Source organism: Lycorma delicatula, chromosome 1 (assembly GCF_047948215.1).
Source record: "Lycorma delicatula isolate Av1 chromosome 1, ASM4794821v1, whole genome shotgun sequence".
In the NCBI taxonomy this organism is placed as follows: domain Eukaryota; kingdom Metazoa; phylum Arthropoda; class Insecta; order Hemiptera; family Fulgoridae; genus Lycorma; species Lycorma delicatula.
Window position 1 is genome coordinate 212,394,614 of NC_134455.1, and position 25,125 is coordinate 212,419,738.

The following is a 25,125-nucleotide window of genomic DNA, read 5'->3' on the forward strand; positions in this document are numbered from 1 at the left end:
GCAAATTAAAAGTATGAGAAGTTATTTCTAAAGTAAAGAATCATTGTAAAAAAATTTATTCTGAAAACTTTATAAAAGGTTTTATTTCTCCTAACGTATATACCTTATACTACTTCTCTATGAATTATGACATTTATCATAGCGATACACCAGCTTCTATATACCCTCGTCGTATTCTTCTGCCACTCGTGATTAATACCCGTTATTGCCGGGTTAATAAGTGGGTAAATGGATTTACCCACTTATTAACAGCATTTTTAATTTCATTGCCACCCGCAAATTGCTTACCACTCAAAAATTCTTTCAATTTCCCAAACAAATGGTAATCAGAAGGAGCTAGGTCCGGACTAGATGGTGGGTAATCGTAAATTTCCCATCCAAATGTTCTCAGTAAATCACGTGTCGGACCACATGTAGACGTGCTGGATGACGCCGTCGGTCAGCCGCCCACGTCGTCAATTTTGAATGGCGCACCATAACTTACGTACAGTTTCGCAGTAGGCTTCTGCATTTATAGTCGTTTCACATGGCATGAAATCAATTAGCAGTATGCCAAATCGATCCAAAAAGATTGTGGCCATCAGTTTGCGTCCAAACGGCTTGATCTTTGTTGAAATGGTTGGTGATTGAGGATGACTCTATTCACTTGACTGCCGTTTTCTCTCTGGCCTGTAATACGAAATCCATGTTTCATCGCCAGTAACATCGAATTAAGGAACTCGTCAACTTTGTCTGTGCAGCGCATGAACAATTCCAAAGCAGATCCCATTCGAATTTTTTTGGGACGTTCCGTTAAGACGTGCGGCACCCATAGTGCACAAACCATTCTGAAGCCTAAATTGTCATGAACAATGCGACCTATAACAGCTCTTGAGACATCAGGAAAATGGAGGGCCAGGTCGGAAATTGTTGAGCGACGATCTTTTCTGATTTCATCATCGACGCGTTTCAACAAGCCCATGGTGATTATCGAGGGCCTACCAAAACGTTCTTCATCATGGACATTAATTCTGTTATTTCTAAACTTTTCACACCATTTTCGGACGTTTCTTTCATCCATTACATTATAACCGTACACATTAACCAAATGCCTATGAATTTCAGCCGGCTTAACGTTTTGATGGTTTAAAAACCGTTCGACTCCCCGTATTTCACAGTCGGCGGCAACATCGATTTTCCTGTTCATTTTATCGTTGTAGTAAGATACTACAACGCGACAACTTACAGACAACAATGCAGTGTGTGTATTATTAGCGTGGCCATAAACGATACAGATTCGCCAACCTTAAGGAGAAAAATTTTCCAGCGATCTTTACTTTAGATATCCCTCGTATATATATTTTTACTAATGCAATTCAAGTATATTATATTTACTGTAAAACAGATAAACCTGATAGAATAATCCACTGAACCAAACAATGAACCTGATAAAAATAATCTGGTTAAATAAACAACAATTAAATACAACTGATGGAATAAAAAAAAAAATTGATGGAAATACAACAATTAAGGGAAAAAACTCATCTACTATTATAAAATATTTATTATTAAAATAATGTACAATCAAATAAATAATTCATGAAATATTTATTATTCGATATTTCGAATTTTATTATTTTTCTTATTTTACTTATTCATTTTTTTATAAATAAATATTTATAATCTATTGAAATGGTTTATATGTAAATTAATTTTAAAAAGAAATCAAGACTTAAGATATTCAGATGGTCTAAAGATTAAAGGCACCAACTGATGATATTTATTCTTAGATCCTTTCATATATAGAATATTTTTTTGCACATTTATCTTACTTTTTATAATTAACATTTACCAAGCCCATAATTACCCACTTTCTTGTGAACCGACTGTATGTTTTTTAAACATATTTTATTACTACGTAAAAGTCTATATACCTCACATATAAATAACTTACTTTGCAAAACCACTACACTTTAGCACTATCAAAAGCAATAGAATTTTTGAGATAATTTTTTAATATTTCCTCATGATATTCTTCCAATTTAAAATTATTATAGCAATGTAAATATATGCACAAATACATGCATACATAGCTAATAAGTAGAATAATAAAACTGAAAACAAGGTGCTTACTCAACAGTTTTTAATATGTTTTCCAGATGATATGAATGAACTGCAGGTATTTCTACTGAATATTCATTCAATTGAATTTGATTTGTTTTTAAACAGATTAAAGAGCATATAATCTTTACTCAAAATTTGAGCCTAATTTTCATATAAATAAAAGATGAGCATTTTCTCTTTAGAATGAGCATAAGGTTCAGATTTACTGATTTAGCTAAGTAGTTTCTTCAACTTAAAGAGGCATATAAGGCATAATGGATGAATTTAAGCCTGCTTTAATTTGTTAATTTACTATTATTAAAAAAAACTACTTAATAATGTAAAAAATAAATAGAGCCCCAGAATCATTAATCAATATCATGGTCAATAATGTAGTTTGTGCAAAAAATATGTTTTCAAAATTTAAGCTTTCTGAATGGTTATGAACAGTATTCTGCAGAAATGAAAAAAAATTTCAAGTTTTAGAAGCTTTTTTTAAAGAGTTAATTGGTTTTTTGTTTTTTTGTCAGAAAAAATAATTAAAAGATAATTTTAATTAATTTTTGATTTTACAAACAAATGAAGCACATAGTCCAGATTAACATCTCGTTAAAAAATGTTTAAAACATAAATAACTCACTAATATTGCAATCTTTGTATATATCTCAGAATAAAATAATGCATAAATAAATAGTATAAAATGTATAGTCTGTTAATTTTGTTTTGTTTATTTAGTTTTATTTTTAAGTTCATTTTTATTTTTTGTTTTGTGTTATGGTTACGTGTTGAATTCAACTTTTAACCTATCAGGTAGGTAGTTGCGATTTTAATTTCATTTCCTTCATGTCACCATTCTTGTTAAAGACTTGACGTAGATGTGTTTTGTCTTAACGAGTTCATTTCCTACTAGTACACTGATGGGAACATCAATTGTGGTATTCGGATTGGCGGCATCCTGACTGAGGCAATAATAAGGCTGAAAGATGCCTTCTGCCAGGGTTCTGAAGATAACCTCCAATAAAGCCCATAAGGACTAGGTACAGAGGAGGTAGCATGGTGACCAAAAATGCCATATGGAGGGTGTCTTCCCCTATGGGGTGTCTATTTTTTTTTTTTATATATGATATATAAAAATTAATTTGCATAAACTGTGAGTAAAACTTTTGAGCCAAGCTAATTATTTTAAAGTAGGTTATTTGACTGAAAATTGTGAAATAAAGAAAGTAATCTTAATATTCATTTTGCTGACAGCAGGACTTTTCTCCTAGAAAAACAATACTTGTGATCTTTTATTTTTGTAATCTTTAAGCACAGTTTTTTTATTTCGTGACTGTTTTTTGTTACCTCGCATTATAAACACACCAGGTTTTAAACCTAGCTTTGGTCAATTCAGGATCAAAATCTGCCAAGAAGTTTTTTATTTTATTTCTGTTATTGATTGGGCTTCTTCCTCATAACCTGAGGAACATAAAGTTTTGCTAAAATGATTAGGTAATCTTTTACTAATGTAGAAATCTTTATCTTATTTTCTGAATCATATATCGTATATTTATATATATATATATTTTTTTTTCTAAAGTCAATTCTTTTAAGAATCATATTCCTCTGTACTAGTATATAAATTTAAAGAACTTGATCAACCTAAGCACAGAACAATAAATAAAGTAGGATGAGTCTTACCTTATTTTATCATATATACAAAAACGTTTTCACGAATTTCTCACATCCTCAGTTGTAATCCATTTCTTTAAATTGTTCATGTCAAATTAAATATTGCACATAAACATTCTGTCTTTTCATATAAACTGTCTTTTCTGTTGACAGTAATGTAACACTGGCTGGCCAGACCACATGTATATTTATTCTGCTTATTTATTATTTAATTAATTTTAAATTGCATTATATCTGAGGGTGCGAGAAATTCACGAAAACATTTTTGTATATTTGATAAAAAATAAGATAAGTGTCATCCTACTTTATTTATTGTTCTGTATTTAAATTGATCAAGTTCTTTAAGCTTGTATATATAAATAATTTGATCCACCTAGTACAGAATAAAATTAAATTAGGCAGGAACTAAAGATTAGTTAGCTTAATTTTTTGTTGAATCTATTTAAAAGCCTACACAGAAATATAATATTGGCTTGCCAAACAAGACACACATATTCATTATTTTGTAACATATTTATCATTTTAACTTTTAATTAATATTTTTATAATTTGATGACATATTTTTATATATGGAATTTTTATTTTTAACTTTTAATTTTGATTTTAAATATAAAAGGAAAAAAAATTAATTTTAATTCCATTTTGATTTGAATTGATTTTAAGGTTTATATTCAAGGTTTTAACAAATTTTGTTTTATTGTATTTATCAAGATTTTATTTTGTTAATGTTGTGTATTTATAATATGTAATTTTACGTGAACAATTAAAAGATTGGTTCAACTGAAGGTGCGAGAAAATCGTGAATGTACTCTTGTGTACATATAATGATATGTAAGTGTCATCCTACCTAATTTAATTTTATTCTGTACTTGGTGGATCAAGTTATTTATTTATATTTGTATAATAGTACAGAGGAATATGAGACCTACAAAAAAAATATATATATATATGACTGAATACAATATTGTAACTAAGATATGGGTAAACAGTTTAATAATAAACTGATAAAAGGTTACATAAAATAAACTAATTACTGACAAAGCATTACAAAAGTTAAGAATAACAGATAAATAGTCGAGGGGAAAAACACATTAAAATGGTAGGCGAAGAGGCATTTTGTCTTAACAATTCTGATAATTCAAAAGAAGCAACTTCTCCTATTCTTATATTAGACACTTTTGTTTCCTACTGAGAACTTTGCTCTTTTGAAAATGCAACATATGGTCATTCCTTCAGAACATTACCAACATTCACCTGAACAACTGTTTACAAGCTCAAATTTATTAATACAATGCAATGGGTAATAACTGATTTACTAATTTAGTTTCAAAAAGTATATTTTATCTTAATTAGAAAAATAGAGTTGTGGTTAAATAATTGTCAGCTGTAGTGAAATAATTATTAAAATATGTAAATGAAATTATAAAACTTTACCAGGTCAGAATGGAATGAATTTTGGAGGACAGCTATTCCAACAACGACGAAGCCACCAGAACATCACAAACCATCAACAAATCCTTATCAAAACTTATACAATGCACACACAGTAACAACAGTACAAAATGAGTATAATGACTATTATGGAAAGAGTACAAAATACCCTCATTTAATTAATAACAATTTACAACAAACAACAGTCTTTACAACAACAAAAAATCCCTATGACTTTGCTGATTTTGATCAACATTCACATACAACAAAAAATCCAACAGTATCGATAAACGATCACGATTATTTTCATACGACTGTAAAACCGACAACAAAAATTACAGGCTACAACAAACAGTACTATTCAACAGGAAATTTGGAAAATCAATATACCTCAGCCCCTTCTGGTAAGTAAATTCGATGTGTTGAAAAAGAAACAACAAAAATTTGGATATTATCACTCAAAATGTCAAACAAGACCTGACAGGAGTGTATTCTAAAAAATCATGGCACCTCTTCAATCATGGTAAACTTCTTCAATATCTGTTTTTTTCATGATCAGCTTCCTCAGAATGAATTTTTATGTTTATGTTACTTATACACACTACGCAAATATATCTGCACTTACTAAAACTTTCACACATAAAAACAGAGTTTTAATTTATTTAATTCATTACTGTACTTGTAATTCGACAGCAATCCTCTATTTGAAGAACTGTGACTGATAAAATGTTTTGCCTAAAACAGACAAAAATTAATGCTTTGCAAACAATTATCATCATATCCATCATAACTAAAACAAAATGTGATATATGTGTAAGCTTGTTAATGTTAATTCTATGTTTTGTTACTACTAATCTTTCAGGCTTTCAGCAACGTGGCACACATCAGGATCATCATATTTTACCTTCTTTTGTTACTGTGCTAAAGTTTTACTTTAATATATATATTTTACAAATATCACTATTTGTGTATGTTTATTCATGTTAATGTGTGTGTGTGGGTATGTATGTATGTGTGTGTGTGCGTATGTATGTATGTATATATATATATATATATGTGTGTGTGTGTGTGTGTGTGTGTGTGTGTGTGTGTGTGTGTGTGTGTGTGTGTGTGTGTGTGTGTGTGTGTGTGTGTGTGTGTGTGTGTGTGTGTGTGTGTGTGTGTGTGTGTGTGTGTGTGTGTGTGTGTGTGTGTGTGTGTGAGCAAATGAGAATTAATGTGCATGTGAAATGTACAAAGTGTGTGAAAGAGTGCCACAGACAGATAAATAATATTAACAGGCAGATATATTTTTCATTAAAAAGAAAGGAATAAAATTGAAAATAGAGTAAAATTTCATTTGTTATTTATTTAGATTATAAAAACTGGCTGTTCTGTTAATGAACTTAACAAAGTAGATAAAGTAGTGTTTTGATTAACAAAGATTAACTTTATGTGTTAACTGATCTAACATAAAATACTTAGCTAAAGTAAAACAAATTTATAAGCAGTCTGATGGGTGCTTAGGCTTGGCAGTGCATGGTAAAATAATCATATTTTACCATTAAAATGTACTGAAACCAAATACAGAAAACTGTACTTTGAAAAAATAAAAAAATATAAATACTACTCTTATTTTAATACTGGTTATGGGATATAATACGGCCCATTCGTAGGCAACCTAAGTTAAGTATACAGAAGAACAGCAATAAATAAATTGTTAATTGCACTAAAAACCTGTTGTAAGGCCATGCAAATATTAAAATAACAAATTCTTAAGTGTACTGTGGTGCTATTTCTCAATTAAATTTAATGCTTTTCTACTAAAAATTAAAAAAATAAGCTCTTTTTCCAAATTAATAACTGACCAGAATGTTATGGTTTTTCACTTTCAAAATGATGTAACAATGTATGATCTTGGCAATGCATGATAATTGCATTAAAATATAGTGGAAGTCCCCAACTGATCTCATTAACCAAAGTAATTTCATTTATAGTTGTATATATGTATATAATATGCTTATATTTATGAATAACAATACTAGTAATAAAAATTATAATTTCATATCCATAAACTAAATAAAAAGTAAAAAAAAAAATTAAAATTGACCTTTAGAAAAGTTTGGTTCTGTCAGAATATTTTGACAATTTTTATGAAAAGGTGCAAATTCTGCTAAAATGGCTACAATATTTTGTTAAAACATTCAAATTAATAAATTTTTGATGATTGTAAAATTTTTGCCTTCAAAAACAAAACATTTTGTTTTTCCACTTACTAAAATTTTTTCATAACATATCCATGAACTAAATTTTAAAACGACATTTAAAGAAAGATATTTAATCATGATATATTATTTTAAGATTTTTCTGCAAAAAACAGAAGAGGTTAAAACCATTCTTCTGTTCATATGTTTGATTCCACATAACATTTCCATAAAAGTTTCCGGACCATTTTATTATCTTCCAGAATGTAGAATAATATCAAGACAAATTTATTCTGTTTTTAGCAAATCTGTGATGCACGATGCTGTTGGCAGGAACAAACATACAGATATATTTTAAGAAAAAAGACTGTCAATGTTATAAGTAGTATGAAGGTTTCATACAGCACAATTCGCAACTTATTACAGTTTTTAATAAAAAAAAATTTAGAATGTTTTAATGTTTTATACGACCTATATATTACAAACATATATATATATGAATTTGTAACTGAGCATCATAGCAGTATAATAATAAACTATTTACAATAATAAGAAAAATTCCATTTACTGCTTTTAGTCTTTTAAAAAAAGACTAAAAAGACAAGAAACCTCCTTGGAGCATTTATTGAGTCAAAATAATATTACTTTTAGCAGGTTTTTCATCATTTTTGAGAGGTTATAACTTTTTTATTAGTATAATACACAAGAAACTTTTTTACTTGTCATAAACATCAACAAAAACATTGTGCAAATTTGAGAGTTTTATCACTAGCCCCATCAGAATTATTTGAAGCCAAAATTTTCATTTTTAAAAAAAAATTAGTTTTCAAAAATTCACAAAAATTTAGGGGTAAGTATATCACCATTAAAATATTATTTACGGTAAACTACTAACATACCTACATATAAAAAAATAATTCAAACTGTGTATGCCATCCCTGCCTCTTGAAAAAAATTACCAAAAGTGAAATTTCACGGTTTTTCATGTTCAACTTTATTGGTAATTTTTTCATAGAAAGAAGAGAGATAGGTAAATAAACCACTGACTAATTTTTTACCTTGAGAAAATATGATTAAACTGCTTTTGTTTCATCCTTCCAGGACCAATAGTTTTCTAGTTATGATTTTTTCTGTAAACCCTTACAATCACAAAAATAGGTGTGCGCACCATAACAAAAATGGCCACCATAGGTAAACTTCTTAAATAAAAAATTTAAAAAAAATAAATAGTTTTAAGGTCCTGAGTGAGACATGTCGGAAACAAGTAGGTAAGTTTCAATTTTTTTTTAATTGGTCAAGCAACCACCCTTGGGTCACTTCAAATGGGTTGACCTGTATTTATATATATACACATAGATTTTTTTGTAAAAATTTTGACCATTAATAAAAAGAATTTCATTGATTCAATTTTAATTTATTTTATACTACCTTCATATTAATGATTTTCATATTTGTTTTTTATACAATAAACCAATCTATTTTAATAATTTTTCTTATAAAAAAGAAAGAGGTTAAAACCATTTTTCTATCCATAGACTTGATTCCAAATAACATTTTCATAAAAACGTTTCTGGACACTTTATAGTTTATTGATTTTCAAAAACTGTCTAAAAATCAAATTTAAAAAAAAGACTAATCCAATCAAAGTGCTACAGAAAAGAAAAAAAGCATATAGAAATAAATGTCATGAAATGTTTAATTTAATTTTAGAAGTGCTACTATTCTATCTACAACAGTTTCTGAAATAATTCAAAACTAAAAATTGAAAAAAACAGACCAAAAATTGAGATGATTTTTAGAAATTATTCCTTTTTTGCAACTATACAATTTTAGGTGAGACAAGGCATTTTATGAATCCTGTGTGTAGATATTTCTGAAAAACAGAACAGTTTACTTTCTTCTCAAAATCCCAAATAACCTTAACTTTTTACTCTTTTTTTATGGATTATAAATGCATACATATGATTTATGGTAATAACTCATATAATAAATTAAATATTAGTAGATAAAAATAAAATAGTAGTTAATAAAATATTAAAACGTCACTAATTTAAAAAAAATGCAATCCTGTCTACAAAATAAAAAGAAAAAAGATAAAGTAGTAACGGAACTGTGAAGTTTAGCGATATAGAATAAGCAGAGTTGAAATTTGAAAAATAAAAAGATTAATACTGTTATATCTTAAATATCAGAAACATAAGTTACAGTAACAAATAGTACATTTAGTCAGATAGTTTATGAATTTGCAGTATAACAGAAAGACTAATAATCTAATACATGTAGATCGTAGATATGCAATCAAGGCTGACAGTAAGTTGAAGGTCATTACTTCAAAATAATTGCCTCAGAATGTAGTGAAGTCAGAGTGTTTTTTAATGGGTATAAAATATGATTTCTTGGTATAGTCAATAATTTTTATATACAGCATGGTAAATCAAAACTATATAAACTCATTATAAGTAAAACAGCTAATATATTGCGAACATAGTTAAAATAAACCACAAATTAATTGCATGAGGAACATATACCCAAAATGAAAGCAACTTGTAAAAATAAACCAACAAAAAAATATGAACCTAAACAAAATCTAAAAGAATGGAAAAACAAAAAAAAAAAATGGAAAAATGTAATATTTTGTACAGTTAATGAAAACATCAGAAAATATGTTACACAATATTTTAGCATGTGCATGAACATCTATAAAAACTATTTACAAATTTCTAACAAATATGCATGAGATAAGTGAACTGGTTCGTATAAAATAATACTTGAAAATGTTTACAAAATGCATTTTTCATCAAAAATCATGCAAGATGCATGATTGAATTTAGATACTTATTTTACCAAGAGAGATGATGAGTAAAGTAAGTGAAAAAAATTCTTGACCCTTGCTGGGAATTTCAATGAATCTTGATTTGCAAGGTAATATCCTGAACACTACTGTTGTAATCACACGCCTTAAGAGTAAAGTATTACAAACAATTTAAATAATTCAACCCCATTCAAAACAACTGAAATGAATTTCGATGATAGTGCATTTTTACAAATTGAAGAAATATAGTCAAATATGTTTTAATAAACTGAAGCATTCAATTATACTGATTTTTTTTAATGAGCCGAGTGTAAATGTTAATGAGAAAAAATACCAGACCATGGCTGAAAATGAAATAGAGGACCAGCTAATGAATAGATAAATAACATGCTACACTATACCAATTGACAAGTCAGTTGGTAATTTTATTACGATTAATATTATTGTTAGAATAACTACTACCTCAATATCTTATTTAGTAAGGTATAAATTAAATCATAAAAGTTCCAGGTTCAATATCCACCTTAGGATTGGTATTTTAATGTGAGTTATCAACGCATAAATTGAAGCATATATCAATTAAAATAAAAATATATATCTTTTTTAGATATTGGTAGCAATGACTGTTATGGTGATAAGTATTTAAATAAAATACAAACATATACAATTGTATAATCAAACGGAAATGACAACTACTATTGTTTTTATTTCTACTTCACCTCTTACTTTACAAGAGGTTTATGAGATGTATGAAACCACCAAGTTGACAGCAGATAAAACCCTATTCATTAAACAAATTTTAAATAATTTCTAACATAAATCACATTACTAATAATCTGCATACACTGTATATGTAAAGGAAAAAACATAAGGAGAACTATCACATAACTTATGTGAAAGAATGACGAAAACCCTCAGGCACCTTAGTCATTAGACTGATTTGCATATAAGAATCTTAGAAACAAGAATAAAGAGAATAAGTAAATAAAAGAAGTGAAATTGATCTGATGTAAAAGGGATCAAAATTAACATAATAAAAATTGTAAACAAATGTCAAAGGGACAATACTGGAACTTCAGATCCACATTATCAAAACTCGAAACAAGGGAATTCACAATCATCATTCCTCTATAAATTATTATATTATTAAAGAATATTAATTTATATAATTAAACATGCTTAAAAAAAAAATTAATTTTATATATGCAGAAAGACTTTTAAATAATTTTAGCATAAATAAGGGAAGTCATAAGGAACTAAGGAAAGGGATAACAGAAGTTGTACGAAATGGTTTTTTTTTGTCTTTTGTATAAATAATTTATATTAGAATTAACATGATGTAAAATCTGTCTTAATTATTTTTATTTTTATTTTACAGTGGGAGACACTGATTGTGTAGACACAGCAACAAACATAAAATGTGGAGAATTTCTCACCCGGTATGGTTACCAGTACTGTGGTACAGCATTCATTAAAAAACACTGTTGTGCTGCGCAGAAATACCTCTGTGAAGTGAAGGCATTTGATGGACATAGAAGATAACAAATTACATTATGACAATTATTAGAAACAAGAAAATGAATGAACAAATGAATGCTGGATGCATGTATGAATAATATAAGTGAATGATCAAATACTTTTCTGTGAAAATTCAATTTGTAGGCATCAAGCTAAAAACTGTAATATAGTCCCAAGATTATTAGCCAATCTGAATTCAGTTCAACAATCTATACGAAAGTGATCATGTTTATAAGTTATTAATTTAAATGCATTTAAGTGAAAATAGCTGAATACCCATTCTTCATTAGGCAATTATACATATGATGAAAGAAAGGCAGACTAATTATCATGTGGTCTGTGCTAGTCGATGTAAAATGATACTTATTAAAATACTAATTACATTTCGGTAGCTTAATTTATTATTTTTAGATAACAAAGCCACCAGTAAAATTGTAACCTTTTATATTTTTAATTCGAAAAATTAAAAAAGACAAAGTTTTCCACATCTGTATTTAAGCAAACCTTGTTTTTAGAAAATGTGCAGTAAAACTTTCTGTCAAATTAACAGTGTTGCATCTCAATAAATATGTAATACATGCTGGTTCTTGTTAAATCACTTTAAATTTCTTTTCATTCCTTAGAGGTGATTCCCCTGTTGGTGGTAACTTTCTATCTAAATGAAACATACTTCCTGATTAAAATCTTTTATCTCTTTTAGTCTTAACTTCACTGTTATGAGTCAGAAAATGAGGAGCAATTTATTTAACAGATTAGACAGTATGAACAATAAATGAGGCAAAAGATAAAGAATAAAAACAATTATATTATACTCTAAATACATTAGAAAAAATATATAAAAAAATTGCAATTCTTTCTGTTAATCCCTATTTAATGTTCCTAGTTGGATTGATAGAAATCTTTAAGGCTACCGACTAAAATAAAATTATTTAAGTGATTTGAATTATCATCACTCATAAAAGTACTCAGTTTTATTTAAACAATACTTTGTAAGTATTGTAAATTAGGAATAATTTATATATCAGTGATAAAGTAATAACAGTCAATCAGTAACTGCTGGACTTGTTCACATTTCTTTTATAGTTTATAAATGTAAATCAAACGTTTATAACAGTAAGAGATTCATTTAAATAATAAATTATAATTTACTTTAATTACATTTCTAGTTTATAACTGTAACTCATTTAAGTTGTGAATATCTTGTGATTTGTAGTAATAAAAGCAAACATTTAATGAGCCACCAAACGTCTTGCATACAACCAAATCAACAAGGCTTATCTACGGACCTAAGGAAATCAAGGTTAAGAAACTTCTCACTGCCTTAAATAATTTTAAAAAATATATAAATTTATAAAAAATGAATTTATATATTTTAAATTAGGAAAATCAAGCGACTAAGTATTTTAATTTAATATAATGACTTAAAATATGCTGAAAGTAAGTAGTATTGAAAAAAACAAAATGGTGCTTTTTAATTACATTACCTTACGTAGGTGATTATTTAAAAGCAGTAAATATTTTTAATACTCAAAATTATATTAAAGGTATCTAATTAAGTAATTTATAAAAGTATCACATGTTATGTCGCAACTGATTAAAGAGACAAAGTATAGCGAAATTCTGGAAAAACTGCCACACAAAAAATAAAACATTTCCTTAATTATAATTATAAATCTAATTCTATTGGTATAATATAATTCTATATTATTAAAACTATTAAATCATTTATACCTCTATATTCAATATGGTGTTAAAGTGCACTAGTGATATTTAAAAGCAATTTATTTGCTTTAAAGTCTAAAGTAATTTATTCATTTAAAAATATGCATCAAAACTTTAGCATTAAACTTTTACATAATTACTTTTGCATTACAATCTAATGACAATGAACCCATTTTAGGCAAAATTATGAAAAAATTACTAATTCATAAGTTATTAGTTACTGTTACTGTTTTAAAGCAATATATTTTTTTAATAAATTAAACTTACTTTTATGTAGGCCAGGACCCTCTACAGACCCAAAAGAAAACACACAAATTATTAAAAGCTGCTGACAAAATTTATTTTTTATATTCTTTGTAAAATTATTTTTCTAAATATAAAACAAGCAGCTTTTACGAACAAAATAATCAGCGTTTAGAAGTTATTTATGATTACCTATTGCAAGATTATTTTTAAAGAAGTATTTTCAAAAAAAAATATTTTTCACAATGATTAACTGAATTTTTCATTTGAATACCTAGAAATGACAATGATCATAAAAAAAGATTATAGTTTTTTATAAAAGCAACCTGAATTATTTATTTACTTTTTTAACTCCATTAACTTACAAAAATAATTTATTCAGCAGATTACTTCATCTGTTACATAAAAACACATGTATGTGTAACACTAACTATTATAAATTTTAATACATTTAAGTGTAACATAATATAACTACACAGTGGTGCTAAAGTAGTGATAAAAACTGTAGTTACCCTTACTTGCCTGATTAAGACGTTAAACTAATATACATTATAACTATTATCATATAGTAATACTATAAAATTGAAGTTTTATGAACACAATATAAATTTTAAAAAAATTATGTAATGAACATTATCTAATACAGGAATCTTTTTTAAAGAAAATGGATTTTTGTTGTATATTAACTAGGGGGGGGGGGGGGGAGCAACAGATAAATAAATTACATGCCTTTCAATTTTTACCAGTAATGTTAGTCAACATTATTTACATATATAAAAATACCATAGAAATACTTTTAATAATATTAATCAGGGCAGAAATTGGAACTTAAAAATAAGGAAAAAGGCATTTATTTACATTCTAAATTTTATGAAAAATTACAGCAAACATTCAACAAGTAAGTAATTATTTCAACTTTATTTGTGATTTAATTAAATGCAGTATCTCAGAGGAAAGGATAGTAAGAAACTGATGAGACATTGTCTTACATGTAAATAGTACACAGACTATAGCGAAGTTTATTTTCAAGAAAAAAGAATTCCATGTAGTTACTAAAAAAAAAAAAAACAAACAAAAAAAAAACAAATATACTATTAGGTAATTAGCATATAATACAAACAATAAATTGGGAAAATATTATTGTTAGTTAATGAAATATACTTATTTATTTTGTACATATGATAATATTTGTGAAAAATCATCAGCTTACAATCTAAATTATGATTTGAAATTTAATATCTTGCCATTTTATACATTACAAAATCTAATAAAATTTAACTGCTAATAAATTAACTAACTGTATATAATTTTATTGAATTATTTGAACAACATGTAAACAATCATTTGTAAAATTTGAGAGATAAAACAAAAAACACAGACCGCCAAATCAAGTTGAATCAGATGAAAAATCAGTATGAATATTTAATCTCTTCAAAAATAATTACTCACAAAAATAGCATGGTTATCTAATAATAGTCACAACAGTTTCTTCTTTACTTCTTATATTTATTTAGCATATTTATATAAAACAAATTCTCATAGACTTAAAATAATATAACGTATGATTAATTATAATTACAAATGTGCTGCATACCTAATTAATGAGAAATATATAGAATTTTATGTTTAATGAGAAATATATAGAATTTTATGTAAAGAAAGTCAGGAAAAACAGACACCTTATGATGTAAAATGGGTAATTAAAGTTTAATGTTGATGATGTGGATATAAACCATATGTGATATTATAGCATGGTCGCTTAAATACTTTAGCAACATAATAATATCAATAAGAAACTATTTAACTTAAAAATTAGATTATATTTTAATAACTGATTAATCACAGCTAAATAGCTTAGGTCAACATTCATAACTCAAGTAAAAAAATGTACTAAGATATTTTTATCTTGCTAAAAAAAAAGACGCATTGCTTATTAAAAATATTAATTAAAAAAGAATAATCAATTTTTAAATAATTCATATGCAGTATAATACTAAAAAAAAGTAAAGTAAAAATAACAAATATCAAACTACATTACTTATACAAAAACTGATCTTAAAAATATTTTATAAAAATTGAAATTATTACTACTACTTTCTACAGTGGTATTTTCCATGAATAATGCACAACAAGCCATCGTCAACAAGAAAATTTAAATAGCATAAGCAAGATGTCACTTACGATAAAACATGACAGTATATTTTTGCATCTTTTATTTAAACTTTTTTTGTGTAGTTATTTAATTATTTTAAATGAAATGCTGTTTATACCAATATCTAAGAGCTCAAAAATTCATTAATAATTTTCAGTTACAAAGTGTCTGAAAAACTGGTAATGGCAAAGAATCAAGTAATGAACTATTGTGGAGGGGATTGTAAACTTTTATTTCAATGAAAAATATTCAATTTTTTTATAATTATTATACAACTGCATTAGAACATACCATTTCTAATTATATTATTCAATGGTCAGTTCACAATACATAAAAAAAAAATAACATAAGTAGATAGCATACATAAAAGAATAAGGTTTATTATTATTTATCAATTAAAAAGAGAATTTAAATATGAATTATTAATTTTCATATCATTCATTCTCTTTGTTTATCCCCACTAAACATCTTCAGTACATCATAAAAGTATGTACAACACAAAGTAAATCCATTAATATTGTATTTTAGCAATACTTTTGTTATCTTTGATTTTCTTCACTGTTCAATCTATGTCGATTTCTTTTGATTTGCGTATCTATCGGCAATCTCTTACAAATGAAGTTTCAAATACATAAAAACATCTATATAATAATAGCAATTTATTCATAAAATTATAATAACATATGTAAGCTATTCAAGTTTTATTTTATATTAAAATAAAGTTAAGTCAAACCACAACTTAAAATCATATTACTTAAAAATAATTTTAATGCCAAACTGAATTACAATATAGCTACTATTACTACAAACTTAACTAAACAGATTCAGTTTTCTCCTCTATAAATATTTCACTGTTTTTATATATATAAACTGTAAACAAAATTGTAAAGAGAAAAAGGGTAAAGTACAGAGTAAGTAAACTTTATTAATCTTGAATGAAACTCAAGATAAAGCAAAGCACAGCAGAAATGATCGTCCTAAAACAACTTTGCTGACAAAAAGTTAATATAATTTTGGGGAGGTAGAGGAGGAAAATATTTTTTATTAAGTCAAAAAGGAAAAGATAGTGGGGAAACATAATTAAACACCCAATAATTAATAACATAATTGTGATCATCATTATTAATAAATTTATTTATGCTACAGCATAAATATACAATCATTTATGAATACACAGTTCATAAACAGATACCTAGTAAAACTTCCATACATCTAGCTCTACAAGCACTGGATTTTTTGTTTGCATGTTACCAAACCTTGAAATAATTGTGAAAAAATATCAACTAAATCTTAAGATAATAAAGTTTCAATAATTCTTAACAAACACTAGTCTTATTTATTTTTTAAAGGAAAAGAGTAAATTTTCAATTAACAGTCTGATTTTTCCTGACTAATTAATATTATGCTAATATTAACTGTTTTGTATCTATTCTTACTGTTTTTCATCATTTGTAAATAAATTTCACCATTATTATTATTTTTATTATTATAACTATAATTAAATAAAGTAATTATAATAAAGTAATTTATTTAAATAAACTAAAATAGCTGATAGTATTTACTTCATAACAATTTTTCGTCAATTATATTATAGATCATAATTTTATTTTCTGTACATAAGAAAGCAAATAAATTATTTTTATGAAAAAAATTATGTGTTTATAAATTTATAATTTTTTAAATATATAAATATTTTAAAAACTTGTGCTATTATTTATTATCTGCATGGTATAATAAGAATTCTGACTCGTAGATCAAATTCGACTAAACTAAGCTTAACAGTTAAAAATAAACATTCCTGTATTAAATACGTAACTATCATGTTTTATTTTTATTGACACCTTAGATGAAAGCTGAAAAACCAAAATTTCAAATGCGTAGAATTTTTTTATACTCTTTAATTCTATTCTTTTTTTTGTTATTTTAAGTTAATAAGTAACACATTTTTTTTTTTTAAGTTTAAGTTAATGAAATCTACATAGTTTTATGAGGAATAAGATTATATGTTCAAAAATTCTGATTTAATTTAAAGATAAAACTACTTTTATTTCCACTTGAGTACCTGTGGTTATAAATAAAATATGGTCATTGAATCCAATAAATGACTTAGTACAGTGTCCAGACCAGCCGTAATTAATATTCTAATTAATTAATTTTGTTTATAGCCCATTAAAATGTAGTTTAATCAAAAATGTAGACAAAATAAACTGACCAGAAAGATGTATTACCACATTTTGAATTAAGAAAAGAGAACATTAAAAAATAGTAATAATGTATGCAACAAAGATTCAGTTATTTGTAGCTAAAGTAGGATGGAGGAAAATGCTTGAAAATGATTATGATAGAATGATAATTGTAGGGTGATAATAGCATAGTACCCCTTGCCTTTGTCCCTGCTATAGTTATAGAGCTGGTTACTTAATATGCAGTATTCAGTATGTTCTGTTTTGTTGTTTATAATGTGTTTTGATCATTTAAGTTCATTCTTACTTTGTTTTTTAACAATCCTAACAATTTACTTTTAATTTCTCCAAGTTCTCAATGTTTTTATTAATAAATTGGATAATCTTTATTGATAGACTGATTATTGCATAGCTAATTATACAACACCAAGCCATATCTAAAAGTGGTACTGTGTTTTAAGTAGTCTCTGAAATATAAATTAGAATATTATTAATTCACAAAAAATTTTTGTTTATCATTTTTAAGTTCCTTAACTGTATCAAGTTTGTCTCATTTACTGTTTAAGTGTAACATTTCCCTGTTATTAGTGATGTTTATGCTCGTTTGGTTTATTGATGTTACACATTTTTACTGAGCACATCTTGAATAACAAACATTCTTTAAAACACAATTCAAACACCAATATGACATTCAATGGCACTATTACATTCTGTGCACTCAGTGGCAGCCTTTGAAACATGTTAATTAATACTAATTTTGTTGTTTCAACAAATTTCACATTACTTCCATCATAGAAATATTGTGCAGCCCTACTTTATTCCTGAAAAATTTTGTTGGTAGATCATAAACATTTCACAGTATTGTAATTTATTCTTGGCAGCAAAAAATATTATGGAATTTGTTAGTAGCAATAATGAAAAACAAAGTCATAATTGTAAAAGTCAATGGCAGTTGTTCACCAACATAAAAAAGGAATACAGTATTCAACACTTAATGAAAACAGATAAAAAAAAAACACAGAAGTTAACATTTTAACACAGTTATTTATACCAGAGGTCTGAAAAAGGACTTTCAATAATGAATAGTTTTTATTTTGCAGCACTCAATAGTATTTAATACGTTATCCTTAAAGTAGCAACAATTAAGTTTCGGTATATACATTCTTTGTAAGATAGCAACTGTGTTAGACTGTTGAAGACATCAAGCTGTTATGAGTCCAGTCCTCAGTGCCATGGCAGTGTCACTAGAAAAAGCACTGTTCATGTACTGGTTTGCAGAAACAAAATCAGTGACTCTCATACAAAGAAATTATATGTGAATCTATCATAGAAATTCTTCAAGTGACAAAAGCATAATTGGAGAGAACAGTTTCTGGAAACTGGAAACATTTTGAAGGGGCACTCACCAGGTATGTCAAAAACACAGAAAGAATTTGAGTGTTTTTCCAACGAAATCCAAAACATTCAGTTCATAGTGTTAATCGTCAACTAAATATTTTAAAAATCATTGTCTATGATATTGTTAGTAAACGGGTGAAACTTTCATATCTGCTGGTGGAAAATACCTGCAGCACATTTTACTTTCTAATGAAACAATATTTCATATTCATAATTGTCAAAATTGTTGAGTAAGGGGCTTGGAAAATCCTCATAATCAGTAGAATTTGCCAGCAACTGTCCAAAAGTGAATTTCTGATGTGGTATGATGCATAATCAAATTTTTGGTGCATTTTTTCCCTGAGCTGACTATATGGGTATAGTGTACTTGGAAATGTTAAAGAAATTTGTGTTTTTGCAGACTGAAAATATGGAAGGCCTAATTGTCCAACAGGATGGAGCCCCTAAACATCATGAAGTTTACTGACTGTGCTCAATGACCAATCCTGAGAAGGCTGGATAGGCTAAAAAATGCCTACTGCATGGCCACCACAAAGTCCCAATATGATGCTGGTGAATTTATCCTTTTGAGGCTATGTAAAAGACATTGTATACTAAACAAAAAAATCCAGTCACTTGACCATCTGTGCCAAAGAATAACAGCAGATGTGAAAGCAATTCTGCAGACATGCTTGCCAGGCTGTGGAGTGAGGTAGATTATTAATTTGACATCTGTATGGCTATAAATGGTGCTCTTATTGAGTTACATTAAGAAATAAAAAAACTTTAGATTCTGTATTTTCAAGTAATTAAACACATTTGTAATTTTAAAAAGAAGAATTCTTTTTCATACACCCGGTATACAATAAAACTGATTGCTTCTAAAAACTTGTTCTTTATATCTGTAATTAGCCCTCTCATTTAATACAAATATATATTATATATTAACAAATATACCATCAACCTATATTGAGAGAACAGCTAAAATAATCTTACATAATCTTGCATAATCTTACATAATTATATTTCACATTATGGCATTTTAAAATTCCTTCCTTTAACAATCTCTTATATGTTATCATTTAATAAAGAAAAAAATTATATATATATATATATATATAATTATTTGATTCAGAAATATATGATGTTTAAGAATGTGTAATAATGCTAGCACTACTCTTACATCAAAAATTAGAATTTTTCAGTGAAAATGTTTCACTGAAAAAAACGTTTAGAAATGATATCAAAATAAATACAGCCGAAAGAAATTATTTTATCTAACAAGCAATGAAATATAACTTATTTTTTTAAGAAATGAAATTAGCTAAAAAGCAATTGGTATGAATATCAGATAATAAAATTGTAAATGTATAAGTATAGGTTATTATCATATCTAACTATGGATGATTAGCTTTTCTACATATAATTACGTATCATGACATCAGCATTATCTTATCTGGCATGTTAGCTTTTAAAATTTGTACATTTATTTTTATTTATTAGTAAATGTTACTGAATGAGATGATAGCAGCTTTTATATTTATAAAAGTATCTATCATTAATACATTTGCAACAGCAGAGTTTTGCATCATCTGCACAGGGCATTATGTAATTCTTAGTAATCCTCTTAATAATCTTTGGTGGTAGCTCATTGATGAAATAAACATAAGCGTTTTTTTTCTTTTTTTCTGGGCAAAAAACACTTCGGCATTATCATTGGCCAGACACAACATATTTGTAATAATAAACAATCAGATATCACATTTTACTTCTTAATCAGAAGAATAAAACTTCCAGCTACTACACAGCAGCTAGTATGAAGAGTTGAAACACACTACAGTAAATCAAATATCTGAGTATAAATGGAGAGTCGTAACAAAACCTGATTGAAAATTTCCTTATTGTTGCCCAGGATTTATCGGATGTTGTTGGGCAATTTGTATTTAAGACGCAAGGCTGCATAACTTATGCAATCCACAAGGATGTGGCACACAGTCAAGCAGATTAAAAATAGAACTGGAATTGAAGCTAAACTGTGGAGTACTCCAGTCAATACTTCAACAAACTGGGATCAACAATTTCTTATTACTCTTTCTACCTACAAAGCATTAGATCTAAAAGGTTTAGTGTAGTATTTTCTGAATATTGAAAGTTGAGTCACTTTTTCTATATGAATTAAGTATATTCTATAGATAATTTTTTTTAAACTCTTATTGTTTGTTCTGTTGCTAATAAATAATTTTTATTCAAATGAGATTCTAACATACTGAATCATACTCTTAAATAGTTTGAGAAAGTTGGAAAGAGACTTGTCCTAAACTTTCTGGTCCCATTTTATCAATCTGAATAGATAAAAATAAAAATACGATAATTTTAATTTAGAAATTTTTAGAGAGTACAGGGACAACCTAAAAGCAAGGCAATTATTAAACCTATTAATGGGTCAATTAGTTGTTCACTAAAGGAAATGTTCTTGCGTGCTCATTAGCAAAGTTGTGAGTAATGATTAATTATGACTTTCTTAAAACAATCATGTAAATAGCATTTTCAACAAAAGAGATACATAAAGAGATATCTTTGTTCTAAGAGATCAATATCTTTGTTCAATATATTAACAACAAAATATATGAGAGTAATATATCATAGATACTCCCTCTCACACATATAACTCAAAATAATGTTCTGGGATCAGCATCTTACCAAAACTCTTTTCAGGTTACAGAAGAAACCCAATATAGAGGCAGAATAAAAAAAGGGTGTATCAGGTGATTCATTTTCAAATTTTAAGTATCAAAATGAACAAAAAATGATTGTGAAAAAATGGTAACGTTCTCTTCATTTTCCTTTTGTCTGCTATTTTTGTGTTTTGTAAAGAAACATTTGTACCAAATGATGTTGCACCATTTCAAAATTTGAGAAATTTTTCACAACTATTAATTACCTCCAATTTTAAAATAAACTATGCAACCATATTATGACAACAAATGTAATGAGTAGGTCTTTAAAGGTTAATAGTATGTACCTCTATAATATTGTATGAATATAAGTCATCTTGTACGGAATTTTTATCAACATATTCAATAATTTTATGTTATATGTAAACAAACAATTTAACTAAAATCTGATCCTATCTGAAATCATACAAAGATAAAAATATGTACAATCACCAATATAAACAAATACAATATTAAATAAGCATACCACATCACCAATAATTCAAGTATAGCAGATAAGATATACCTATTAGACCAGTAAATATCTGCAAGCATACAAACTACCAAGATGTATGTACAAAACTAAGAGTCACATATTACAATTTAAAAACCCTGCTGACAAAATTTTAGATATACTTAGATCACACACTGTAGCTTTATAAGGTACATTTACACATGTATCTATTGACATAACCAGCCTACACTAATCTACCTGAACAAGAAACCATCAATATATCATAAGAAACATAAAAAAATAACACAATCAGTTCACAAAACTTAGATTATACCCTCAACACAAACCATAACAGAATAAAATTGTTTCAGATACGCTAATAAATAATATTAGATTGGCTAGTACAATTTTATTTTCAGGAAAGAAAATTATTCTATTGCTTTCAAAATCACAAATTACCCAACAAATTAATAACAAAACACAATGACATATAGGATCAAGATGTACTATTTAAATACTTATGGAAAGGAAACCTAATTTGTAATTGTGGAGGTTTTCCTAACCACTTTCAGATGAGCACCTTTACAAAACCACTGCTTTTAACATCACTAATGAATTAAAACTTCATATATTTCTTTTTTATATTGTATTTGTTTATATTGTAATTATATTTTTTTTTTTTGTCTTCAGTCATTTGACTGGTTTGATGCAGCTCTCCAAGATTCCCTATCTAGTGCTAGTTGTTTCATTTCAGTATACCCTCTACATCCTACATCCCTAACAATTTGTTTTACATATTCCAAATGTGGCCTGGCTACACAATTTTTCCCTTCTACCTGTCCTTCCAATATTAAAGCGACTATTCCAGGATGCCTTAGTATGTGGCCTATAAGTCTGTCTCTTCTTTTAACTATATTTTTTCAAATGCTTCATTCTTCATCTATTTGCCGCAATACCGCTTCATTTGTCACTTTATCCGCCCATCAGATTTTTAACATTCTCCTATAGCACCCCATTTCAAAAGCTTCTAGTCTTTTCTTCTCAGATACTCCGATTGTCCAAGTTTCACTTCCATATAAAGCGACACTCCAAACATCTTTTCCTGACATAAATTAATTTTTGATGTAAACAAATTATATTTCTTACTGAATGCTCGTTTAGCTTGTGCTATTCGGCATTTTATATCACTCCTGCTTCGTCCATCTTTAGTAATTCTACTTCCCAAATAACAAAATTCTTCTACCTCCATAATCTTTTCTCCTCCTATTTTCACATTCAGTGGTCCATCTTTGTTATTTCTACTACATTTCATTACTTTTGTTTTGTTCTTGTTTATTTTCATGCGATAGTTCTTGCGTAGGACTTCATCTATGCCATTCATTGTTTCTTCTAAATCCTTTTTACTCTCGGCTAGAATTACTATATCATCAGCAAATCGTAGCATCTTTATCTTTTCACCTTGTACTGTTACTCCGAATCTAAATTATTCTTTAACATCATTAACTGCTAGATCCATGTAAAGATTAAAAAGTAACGGAGGTAGGGAACATCCTTGTCGGACTCCCTTTCTTATTATGGCTTCTTTCATATGTTCTTCAATTGTTACTGTTGCTGTTTGGTTCCTGTACATGTTAGCAATTGTTCTTCTATCACTGTATTTGAACCCTAATTTTTTTTAAATGCTGAACATTTTACTCCAGTCTACGTTATCGAATGCCTTTTCTAGGTCTATAAACACCAAGTATGTTGGTTTGTTTTTCTTTAATCTTCCTTCTACTATTAATCTGAGGCCTAAAATTGCTTCCCTTGTCCCTATACTTTTCCTGAAACCAAATTGGTCTTCTCCTAACACTTCCTCCACTCTCCTCTCAATTCTTCTGTATAGAATTCTAGTTAAGATTTTTGATGCATGACTAGTTAAACTAATTGTTCTGTATTCTTCACATTTATCTGCCCCTGCTTTCTTCGGTATCATTACTATAACACTCTTTTTGAAGTCTGACGGAAATTCCCCGTTTTCATAAATATTACACACCAGTTTGTATAATCTATCAATCGCTTCCTCACCTGCACTGCGCAGTAATTCTACAGGTATTCCGTCTATTCCAGGAGCCTTTCTGCCATTTAAATCTTTTAATGCTCTCTTAAATTCAGATCTCAGTATTGTTTCTCCCATTTCATCCTCAACTTTACCTTTCGTATTATATATTAGTGTACCATCTTTGTTTAACACATTATTAGATTTTAATTTATGTACCCCAAAATTTTCCTTAACTTTCCTGTATGCTCCGTCTATTTTACCAATGTTCATTTCTCTTTCCCCTTCTGAACACTTTTCTTTAATCCACTCTTCTTTCGCCAGTTTGCACTTCCTGTTTATAGCATTTCTTAATTGCCGATAGTTCCTTTTACTTTCTTCATCACTAGCATTCTTATATTTTCTACGTTCATCCATCAGCTGCAATATATCGTCTGAAACCCAAAGTTTTCTACCAGTTCTCTTTATTCCGCCTAAGTTTGTTTCTGCTGATTTAAGAATTTCCTTTTTAACATTCTCCCATTCTTCTTCTACATTTTCTACCT

General features: G+C 27.5%; 2 protein-coding genes across 7 annotated transcripts in view; one reads left to right on the top strand and one right to left on the bottom strand.

The window, feature by feature from the left end:
* Nucleotides 1-15,850, top strand: part of sona (sol narae metalloprotease) — a 337,919-nt gene extending 322,069 nt beyond the window's left edge. For 4 of the 5 annotated variants that reach the window (XM_075371531.1, XM_075371546.1, XM_075371525.1 and 1 more), the window contains exons 17-18: nucleotides 5,191-5,588; nucleotides 11,558-15,850. In XM_075371531.1, coding sequence (XP_075227646.1) covers nucleotides 5,191-5,588; nucleotides 11,558-11,721 — 562 coding nt within the window. In that variant the 3' untranslated portion in view covers nucleotides 11,722-15,850. The remainder of the gene's footprint in view (nucleotides 1-5,190; nucleotides 5,589-11,557) is intronic. The other variant, XM_075371554.1, reaches the window with a different exon arrangement.
* The window catches only part of LOC142328080 (homologous-pairing protein 2 homolog), a 106,710-nt gene that overhangs the window by 44,015 nt on the left and 37,570 nt on the right, over nucleotides 1-25,125 (bottom strand). The window lies entirely within an intron of this gene.